This window comes from Mustela nivalis (genome assembly GCF_964662115.1).
Source record: "Mustela nivalis genome assembly, chromosome: 2".
NCBI classification, from domain to species: domain Eukaryota; kingdom Metazoa; phylum Chordata; class Mammalia; order Carnivora; family Mustelidae; genus Mustela; species Mustela nivalis.
The window spans coordinates 82,145,478-82,156,869 of record NC_139021.1 but is presented as its reverse complement, the minus strand read 5'-3'; the positions used below and the strand labels follow the sequence as shown (position 1 = coordinate 82,156,869).

The 11,392-nt window shown below is 38.3% G+C and overlaps 1 protein-coding gene across 1 annotated transcript; it reads right to left on the bottom strand.

Annotated features, from left to right (window-relative positions):
• Window positions 1–203: 203 nt before the first annotated feature.
• Window positions 204–1,686, bottom strand: RPS20 (ribosomal protein S20). Its single transcript, XM_082719216.1, has 4 exons — window positions 1,425–1,686; window positions 1,118–1,217; window positions 745–818; window positions 204–419 (listed from the first exon to the last, which is right to left on the bottom strand). Exons 1-4 carry the CDS (start codon window positions 1,425–1,427, stop codon window positions 237–239), a joined length of 360 nt encoding a protein of 119 aa, XP_082575342.1. The 5' UTR covers window positions 1,428–1,686; the 3' UTR covers window positions 204–236.
• Window positions 1,687–11,392: the final 9,706 nt, after the last annotated feature.

Below are 11,392 nucleotides of genomic sequence, written 5' to 3'. Positions count from 1 at the left end.
TAGTTAATACAACTTAGTTTTCAGGTGATGTCAAGCACCGACTGCTTTAGTTGGCCTCTTAAGAGATCCAATGAAAACAGGATAGACCACCCATCCCTAGAATAGTAATCTAATTTTGAGTACTCAAAACGTGGACAAGGATTTTTTAGTACAACTCTGTACTCCTAAAATACGTGGGTATTTAGGAAAAAAGTCAACAAGCCTTAACAGATTATCAATTTATTAAAAAGGTTGATTTAAGCATCTGCAATGGTGACTTCAACCTCAACTCCTGGCTCAATACTGATGGATGTAATCTGCTTAACAATCTCAGAAGGACTGTGCAAATCAATGAGCCGCTTGTGGATCCTCATTTGAAACCGATCCCAAGTCTTAGAGCCTTCACCACAAGGAGTTTTTCTTGTAGTGATTCTCAGAGTCTGCAACAAAAGACAAAGGAAACCAAGCATTTATGGTTTTATGCTTATCCCTAGGACACCTACAAAACCACTGCTTCCTTATTTCATTTGTAAATACTTCCCAGAGCATCATTCCTTTTTACCGAAATCACCATCAATTTATGACCGCAAATTAGTTTTCCTCAGCCAAGACAGTGCCCTTATAAAAGCACCTTACCCCACCCAAGAAAACGAGCAGCAAAGTCTTCAACAGTTAGCTGTGAAAACTGGGCACTGGACATGAACCAAATTTTACCAACAATTTTTCTTTAGTCGTGTTCCCCCCCTCTCCTCTGATTTACTTCACCTTGGTAGGCATCCGAACTGGTCCTTTCACTTTCAGATTCTTTTCCTTGGCGCCCCTGATCAAATCAGCACATACTACAGAGAAATAAAAGCATCTTTTCAGTTCTTTCAAAAGAGTCAAAGCGTTAGTAATTTTAGCTGATGCTGGCTCAGAATAGCGTATAAAACTGTCATCATCGTTCAACACAGTAGTTGTCTCCTCATCGCCAACAAGGATTTAAAAAACACAGTTAACAGATAAGGATAGACCCTTCTTTGCCTTTTCTAAGTTAAGAAACTTGTCACTTGACTCCTGAATCAATCCTGTACAGCAACAAAAACAAATTCATTCTACTTTTTGCCCAAAGGTCTCACCATGAAAATACCATACTGACCCTTTTCCAGAGATTTTACGTTGCGGCTGGTGAGAGTTATTCTAATTCGGTGAATCGCCACCTCCGGTTCCACGGGTGTCTTCCCGGTGTCTTTAAAAGCCTATCATTACACAAACGGAAACAGATTTCCTTTAAAAGCCTGGAAACGCCTTTAAGGGGCTTCCCAGGCTCCTTACCATCTCACAACATCCTCCACAGAGTAAGTGAGGATCGTATTCCCACCGCTTCCTCCCATCCCGGAATCAGTCCCCAGAAGGGACCGTGTCCCTCCGCGTCCCCAACCACGCGGTGCCGGTCCCCGCCTCACCATGGCTGCGGCGCGGCTTCCTGACCGACTTGTTCCTCGGTGAGAGCGAACAGCGGTGAGTCAGGAGCAGAAGCGGGGCGACCAAAGCACCGCCGAACCTGCGACCGCGTCTTCCTCAAAGAGAAAGCCGTAAGGCCTGCGTGGCGCTTATATAGCTGCTCTCCCTTCTGCATCCGGGTCCCGCACGCGCCTCCGCGCTGCCCCGGAAGAGGAATTGTCCTGAGGGCTCCAGAGGCGGCCGCGCGAGTCGGGGCTGGAGCACTCGTGGAGTTGGCAGGAAAGGCGTGGCTGTGGGTGCCCCCTTTCGGCTGGGAGGACTTAGAGCCCCGGAGGCGGCGTCCCCGCCCCTGCAGTTAACAAGGTCCTCTGGCCACCTGCGAGAGATGACAGGGAGACTCTGACCTGAAACCCGAGAAACTCCTCTTCCTGGTGCACCTACCCCTGGCCTCTGCAAAGACTCGTGTAGTTTTTAACACTGCACATGTTGCTTCCTATACAAACCGAAGCACTCTTTCTATGAGCAGGTGGGTAACTTACTCTGAGTTTAACTCACGTAGATACTGGGGAAAATGACTGACCACCTGGTCGTGTTGTGTGTGTGTGTGTTTTTTTTTTTTTTTAAGATTTTTATTTATTTATTTGACAGAGAGAGATCACAAGTAGGCAGAGAGGCAGGCAGAGAGAGAGAGAGGAGGAAGCAGGCTCCCTGCTGAGCAGAGAGCCCGATGCAGGACTCGATCCCAGGACCCGGAGATCATGACCTGAGCCAAAGGCAGCGGCTTAACCACTGAGCCACCCAGGCGCTCCGTCTCCCAAATTCTAAAACATGCTGTCGCCTCTCTGTTCAGATAAGGTAATATCGGATAAGACCTTTCAAGATTTCCGTTATACTGAGTGTATGGGACAAAGTACAGTGGAAAAACCAAGAGCGGTCAACTGTCTTGGGTAGCCGGGAGAGAGCGTAAGGAGGACACATATACTTAAGGATGACAGAGTGGTTTAGTGGAAGGAAATAGGTAGGACTGGTTTTGGTACAGGGCAGAAGGAAGAATAAATAACCTCACTATTTTACATGTGAACTGCCGAATGCAGAAGAGTTAATTTGCTCAGACACACAGAACTGGTGAAGGACAGACCTCTGACCCCTCCAATTAGGGCTCCTTCTTGAGCCTTTCCCTTCTGTTCCTTGGAGGGAAATCATACTTAAAGCTTTTATCAAATAATAGCACAAATTTATTTGTTTGGTGATAATTGGGCATAGCTAATAGCTGGCTTTCTTTGGCTCGTAAGTATATATATATATATATATTTTTTTCCCTGCCATTTACCAATTAATTTAAATATTAAAGTTTGTGTATTTCTAGTTCAGTTATTCTAAAGTGTCATCTGGCTGTAAAAACCATTATTGGGAGAATTTGCAGCAACAAAATCTGAAAATCTGTGTTCTTAGTTTACTAGCTGTAACCTAAATGAGACTTCATAACTCAGGGCTTTAACTTACTGCTATGGCTACCAGTAGGAATGCTTGAGAACTGTGTTTGTGATTTTTTTTTTTTTTTAAAGGAACAAATCTGGTACATTTATTCTTAGGTTTCCCTTCCCCTTCAAGTACTTGAGAAAATGGTGAACAAATTAACTTCCTTGACCTTAGAAAATAATTTCAGTATAGAAAAAGGATAATTGTGGCCCAGCATGTAAGGGAAGAATTGTAGATGTGACTAGAACTCAGGAAACAGCTGGTTGAGATAACAGAAAAATGTAATGAAAGCCTATTTTTCAAATTTGTGTTTAGTTGAGACATTTTGTTTTTTATTTTTCTCTTAAAAGTTAACTGCTCCTGTAGGCCCCACGTTTTCATTAAAAAGGTAGTGTTCTAACATAATGTAAGATATTGGAGAAAAAGTAAAAATTGACAATTTATCCAAAAGAAGAAAATACAGGTTGCCATCCTTAATGCCTTAGATCAATTATGCATATTATAAGATTATAAGTACTTTGGTATTAACCAAGTTGGTCTTTGGGAACGTTATACCCAAATAGGTATTTCCTCTAGCAGTTTAATGAAGATTTTACTGTGAAAAGGTGGAATTACATATCCGTTTCATTTTAAAATTAAAAAAAATTCTTAATACCATTACAAACTTTATGTTTTTAACATATCTATCCATAGCCTTCCTTTACTGATTTTTGTAGATCTTTCCCAAAATGATCTTGTAAAGACTCTTACTATAGGTGTTTGTTCCTGTCTGTGGACAGCCATCTACTGGTCTCTTGTTGCAATGACAGTGTCATCGTACTAACAAAAGGAAATAAACAGAAGTTTAAAACTACCTAAATTCATGGTATACGCTATTGGTAAAACAGTAAAGAAAATTTTCAAATGAATGTGTTAAGTGTCTGTTTAGACACAGTTTTATTAGCAGAATATTTGATCTAAATAACTGAGTTCAAATTTAAGAATAAAGTCTGAAATTTAAGGATTAAAAGCCAGGAAGTTTAAAACTTACTGTCATGGTTACTCATGTTGTACTGGTAGGAAAGTGAAATGAGGAGGCAGTTCCTGGTGGTTTACAAGGATTACATACGAGGACTTAGAACAGCACCGGGTATATGACATTATGCATGGGAAGACTGAGGTTAGGTGGCCTACCCAATGTCATAGGAAAAGCTGGTGTTTGAAGCTCTGCAGTCTAACTCCAGAGTTTGCACTCTTACTCTCTCTCCTATGGTGTCTCTCACTATATATTTGGTCGTAGTATTATCATTAGGAGCTGTACTTACCCGCGATATATAAAATCCTATTCTGTGAAATAACATAGCATAGCAGGGTACTCTCTATTTTACTTTAGTTGAGGTTAGAAATTTTATTGAGCTACTAATATGTGTCCATTGTAAAATGGAATCCTTATTTTTTAACTCTTTCCTTTTTTTGGTTTGAAGCTCTGTAGATACTCAAGGCCAGTTAACTCTATTTGCTCATTAAAATCGTTAAACTGAAGTGAGCAATGGAACAGAACTGGGGACACAGATCTTTTCACTGAGGATGATTCCTATAGAACTTGCCTTGAGTTGGTAATTTTCAATCATGTTTAACTGCGGAGCTCACAGAATTCTCTATAGGGGTAGAGACTGAATGTCTTATCCACTAGACCTCATAGTACTTCTTTTCCCCCTTTCCTTCTCCTGTTCCCAGGCCTGCAGGCCTAGAGATTCTAACATTTCTTGAAATGCAATCTGACAAAGTAGTCTACTTCTGTCCCATAGTGCCATTTCCTAGTTTTAGCAGAGGACTCCCATAGTCACACATTTGTTATCCTGATATCAGGTAGAGGAGTCAGGGATAGATTTACCTATCAATCATTTTTTTCTCTAAGGTAATGCTTTTCATGTTATATAGATTTGGTATCACTTTTTAGAAAATACCATTTGCCTCCCTTAATGGAAGCTATGGCTTTCACCACACACTAATTCTGCTGCATTGCTTGTGTGGTGCACAGCCTCGAATATGGCCCACAGTGATCTCCACTACCTGTTATTCATGCTCCCGTGGGGTCTTCTCTTGAATGTGGAATGTGCAACTTGCTGTAAATGCTAGAATTTGGCAAATGTGCTGCAATTCACTTCCATGAATAGATTAAATAAGATTCTATAGCAGACTCTCTCCCTTGATAGTTTTTTTTTTTAAGATTTTATTCATTTATTTGACAGAGAGAGAGAGAAAGAGCACAAGCAGGGGGAGTGGCCAGGCAGAGGGAGAGGGAGAAGCAGGCTCCTTGCAGAGCAAGGGAAGCCCAATATGTGACTCGATTCCAGGACTCTGGGATCATGACCTGAGCTGAAGGCAGTGGCTTAACCAACGAACTGAGCCACCCAGGTGCCCCTCCCCCTTGGTAGTTTTGATAAAGCAAGCTGCCATATGGGGAGCTGCTATAGGGAAAGGACCAAGGAAATGAGGGGAACCTGTGGTCAACACCCAGCATGAATTGAGGCTTTCAGTCCAACAGCCCCCAAAGAACTGAAATTCTACAAACAACCATGTGACTTTGGAAGCAGATGTCTACTTGGTCGAGTTTTCAGACGATACCTCAGCACTGGTACTCCTTAAATATTACCTCCCAAGGCCTTGCAGCCTGTTCCTGGCTCTGATGGGCACATGTAGGAGAGGCAATTGTAGTGCAGCAAAAGGACACTGATGGGGGTTGTGAGGACATGCTCAAGTCCACTGCTAGGTTGGCCACCTCTCAGAAATCATCCCATCTACATGAGCATTAGTTTTCTAAATGTAAAAAGAGGGTGCTGGACTAGGTGATCTTCCCACTCTGAAAGAATAAACAGATAAAAAATAAAACAAATTCAAGAATATCTCTTCACCACCAACATATTACCAGACATTCAAGATGGCTTCTGCCTCCTTTGTCTCTCCTTTCTGCTCCCCAACACTGAAGAAGCTATAGAATCTACAGGGGAGGAGGCTTGAAATAGCAGAGGAGACTCCCCTCTCCCCATTTCAAGTACTTTGATCTCAGGTGGCCGTTAGTCTGATTTAGCCATGATAGCCTCAGTACATAACCAAGATGTTATTATTACTAGTGCTAACTTTCACTCAAGAGTGCTCCAGTTTGGATTATAAATGTTGTAGTTTCTTTATTCAAGCACAGGTCTACCTGATGATAGTGAGGACAAAGCATTGAATTGGATCAATTTAGGGTTTCAAACTGAGTTAGACTGAGTTTTAATAACTTGAAGTTACTGGAAAGTCATTGACTCTTTCCTAGATTTTAATTAAGGGGTGGGAAAAGATGAATGACACAATGTAGTTGAAACCAGTAATTAGAAGAAAAAACTTTTCCATGTTTATATCCCACTGGATGGGCTCATCAAGCAGTTAACTGATTGCTAAGAAGGACCCTCCATGTTCTGAAATTATTTTTCTAAATTATCCTATGGTTTCTTTTAGTAATTTTCTGAATTCATTTTGGAATGAATTTAGAATTTTATCAAATGCTTTTGCAGTAGTAACTAAGTAGGTGTTCATATGACTTTTTAAATCTATTAATATGGTGAATAAACTTAATATTGAGCCTTTTTTGTATTTCTGGAAAAAATCTCTTGACAAATATATTACAAATGACTTTTTAAAAACATATTTTTAAAAGATTTTATTTATATGAGAGAGGACAAGCAGAGAGGGAGGGACAGAGAGAGAGGAAGCAGACTCCCTGCTGAGCAGAGAGCCTGACATGGGGCTCAAGCCTAGGACCCTGGGATCATGACCTGAGCCACAGGCAGATGCTTAACCAACTGAGCCACCCAGGTGCCCCACAATTAGATTGTTTTAAAGATGTATGTGTGTATGTTTGTGTCTCTGTGTGTGTATTAATGGGGTGGCATCAAAGAAACAAATTTGGAATCTTTCCTTCATGCTGTGAAAAGTTTATACAGTAGAGTGGTTATGTGTGTCTTAGACTTAGTAGAATGTATGTTTTATTGAGAGGTAACTATAAACTATAATTTATTCAATATTAATTAATTTGCCTTAATATCTATGTTCTGGGATCAATTTTAGCAATTTATAATTCTTTAGAACAGTGATTCTCAAACTTTTCATTCTTAGTGACTCTTTACATGCCTAAAAGTATTTGAAGAACCCAAAGAGCTTTTGTTTGTGTGACCCTGTGTCTATTGGTATTTGCTATATTAGAGGCTAAAAATGAGAAGTTTGAAAACATTTGTTAATATTTAAAAATAATAACAAACTTATTCATTGTTAACATATTTTGTTAAAAATAGCCATTTTTATTACTTTTATATGTCACAAATCTCTTTAATGTTTGACTTAATAGAAGAAAGCTAAATTTTCATATCTGCTTCTGGACTCAATCTGTCACAATATGTTGTCGTTGAAGTATGTGTAGACATTCTGTGTGAGAACAGATAAGAAGTTTGAAAAGGGAGAGGATTTTAATAACCTGTTTAGATATGTGTGGATATTCTTCTTTGATACATGTACGCTGGCTAAGTAGGAGTTTCTTAAGATTAGGTAAAATGAGACTCTGAAACCATATCAGTGGCCTTTTTGTACACTCTTATAATAAAATCTATTTGTCTTTCTTGTACTTTGAATGGATCTTCTATAACATTTTATAACATCATGCATTCATCATTTGGGAAATATTGGTTCACGGACATATGCAGACCTTCTAATGTTGACATATTCTACTATATAATATTTTAAAAATTATATTTATCATCACTAATCAGTTTGTCAAAAAAGTCCTTTAAGTATTAGGAAGGTTTGAACTCCATGGTGTCAGACACAAATCTTCCAAAATCCTAATTTTTGCTCAAAAGCTCAAATTTTATCATTGGCAATTGGCTGTTTATGGTTCTTCTTCAAGTGACAGGCTCACTTTGTTCATCTCTCGGGAGATGTCTAACAAATACACATGTCTGCATAACCACAGTTTGTTTTTCAAGGTTTTTTTTCCCCCTCAGTAAAAATGATATTTGTTGAAGAAAGAGGCTGGCTGAGATTCAATCTCACAAGCTTTTCCTCAAAACAGACATCATGCCTCAGTGGGTATGAAAACCACTTTCTGTCAACTTCCAATTTGATCACACAGAATATTAAAAGGAAAGGTTCGAGATTTAGTAAGATTTTTTGGTATTACTTGCTTTTTTAACATTCATCTAAAATTGTGGGATTTTTTGTTTTTTGGTTTTCTTTTTTTTTTTTTTTTTGCTTTGAGTGAATTAATCCTAATTCATATATTTTAGAGACATTTAGAGTATTTTATTTTCTGTGAATAGTCTGTTCATTCCCTGTACTCACATTTTCTATTAGGTTATTGATTTTTATTCAGATATTTGGTCTGAGCTCTCTTATGCAAATTAGCTCTTCATCTGTGATCCGAGTTGCAGATACTATGTTTCAGCTTGTCAATTGTCTTCTAATTTTGCTAATAATGGTTTTTACCATGTAGACATTTTATTTTTTGTTGTCAAATTAATTACACTTTTATTCCTTTGGATTTGGGGTCATATTTATCTCTCACAACTTCCTTTTTAAAAATCCCCATGCCTTTTTAATGATGGTTCTGAGGTTTCATTGTTTATTTTATTTCTTTGATCGTTCTGAGATTTTACTGATCTAAGATATTAGGTGAATTTATTATTTTTCCAGATGCACTTAGTTGTTGCACTTAAATGAACTTAGTATTTCTTGATCTGTGTTGTAGACATCTTGTATGGAAAATAATTTGTTAACACTCATTTGCTGAACTGTGAATGGTTTATAGCAGTGTGCCATGTGCTAAGTACTTTTATCTCTATCTTACCAATGTTGAGATTTAGATAGTGGAAATAAAGCCTATTGATGTGCATTATTTTTTTTTTTTTCATTTTAACAGCTTTGTTAACATGTAATTAACATACAGTAAACTGCATATGTTTACTAATTCTTTCTTAATTTCAAGAATACTCATTTCCTGGCAATGGCAATCCAATAACCATGAACACAACTAATGCCTGTGCTGTGATGTTTAAATACCATTCCCCACTACAATAATCCCTGGCTCATTGCAGGAATGCCTGATTCTGGACATGGCAGGAATTTATAAGATGAACTTGGGACAACTTGTGTCACAAAGCAAGGAAGATTAATGGATTATGTTAAAAGAACAAGGGCCAATATGGAGAGGCTTCCATTAAGTCAGTCATGTGGCCATTTGAGCATCAGAATAATAATGACTAGAGTTGATAGACATGAAATATATAAAGAAAAATAGATGTACAGTGATACCAAAAGAGAGAGAACAAGAAAGTGTGTGTGTGTATGTGAGAGAGAGAGAGAGAGAGATACAGAGAAAGAGAAAGAGAAAGAACAAGACCATATGGGCAGAAAAGAGAAAAATAACTCTAAGAACTCATTGAATGCCTAGTAAGTAACGAAGGTGCTAATGCCTTGTGAAAATTGGAAATTAGGAACAAAAATTAAGCATTTATTTTGACTTTCTTATACATACTGTATTTCCACCAAATAGTTCTATTTTCAAACAGAACTTTCAAGTAATAAGTAGGGTAGAAATGATAAAATTAGGATAGCATCATTTTAAAATTCCAAATTTAATAGTTGAATCAGGCAGCATATAATGGATAGAATTATTACAGGAGAGAAATGTTGAGGGGAACTTCACAATGGAGAGGTTTACTGAACCCGCTTACTCATTTTAGAATCTCTAAAGGTGGAAAAAGTAATGTGCTTCTCCTGGGGTAAGGTGCACAGCACCAAATAGGAAGTATTCCTCCTCAAGAATTTGAACCTGAATTTAGGCAAGGCTCTAAAACTAAATTCCACTTACAAACAATATGAAGGACAGCAGACAGAGACACCACAAGGAAACCACAAGGCAAATCTGGTATGTGAGACATTCTGTTGAAAAACTGACCTGTTTCTGAAAATACACAAACAAGGAAGGTGGGCTCTCTACATTAAAGAATACCTAAATGCAATGTGTACACCTTATTTAACTCCTGATTCAAATAAAACAATCATAAGATGTATTTTTGAGGCAATTAGGAAAACTTGATTATTGACAGATTATTAGATATTAGTGAGGAGTTATTAATTAAAGGTGATAATGGCAATATGGATATGTAAGAAACATTTTATATATTTAGAGATGCAACTGAAGGATGTAGGCATGGAATGACATGACTTTTGTGTTTGCTTTAAGATACTTTAGCAAAGGGGCACCTGTGTGGCTCAGTGGGTTAAAGCCTCTGCCTTCGGCTCAGGTCATGATCCCAGAGTCCTGGGATCAAGCCCCATATCGGGCTTCTCTGCTCAATGGGGAGCCTGCTTCTCCCTCTCTCTCTCTGCCTTCCTCTCTGCCTACTTGTGATCTCTATCTGTCAAATAAATAAATAAAATCTTTTAAAAAAATAAAAGATACTTCAGCAAAGAAAATGTAGGAAAAAATAACTAAGTGAAGCATGTTCAGCAAAGCTGTGGTAATTGTTAAGTCTGAAGATTGATTATACTGGTCCCTCTACTTTTGTATATGTTTGAAAATGTTCTTTAAAAAACATTTTGAGATTATTTTAGAAGTTAAAGCAAGTAATGAGGAGGACCAAACTAAGATAAAGATAGTGGGACAGCTTTGTGTTCCCAACTCCTAGCAAAATGCCTGGTTTTGAACATAATAGAATTCAGAACCACTTTTAATGAGTAAATACACATTTCTTTGTCTAAACTGCTAGTTATTTTGGGAAAGGTGCTCTGTCTTTATGGTTTTTGTATCTTTCACATATCCTATTCATTTCTTCAACAAATATTAATTGACCACCTACTGTGTGTCAGATCCTGTTTGAGGGCAGATATTATTGAGGCCGCATTTTCTCTCCTGGAGCCTACCTTCATTAGATTACATAGTGAAGGAGGATGGATTATTTTTTGAAAGGTAAGCAAATAAAAAGGATGGTTTCATAGAATAATTATTTTTCCTAAAGAAAATAAAAGTTAAATGGTATAGAGTAGGAAGTGACTGGGGAGTAAGTTGTGACTGTTTTCTCCTTAAGATAGAACATTCAAGGGTGCCTGGGTGGCTCAGTTGGTTAAGCGACTACATTCAGCTCAGAGGGTCATGTTCCCAGAGTCCCAGGACTAAATCCTGCTTCAGGCTCCCAGCTCCATTGGGAGGCTGCTTCTCCCTCTAACCTTCTACCCTCTCATGCTGTCTCTCATTCTCTCTAAAATAAATAAATAAAGTCTTAAAAAAAGGATAGAGTATTCAAGGTAGAAAACATTTAAGCTGAATTCTGAATGATGACAAAGAACTAGCCTTTCCTTGAGGCAGGAAGAGACTTAGTATATCACACGACAGAATGAAAGGTGCTGTGTCTAGGCATGGTAAATGTGGGAGAAGGGTGAACAGAGGAGTCTGAGATGTAGTCAAGGCCCAGATCAT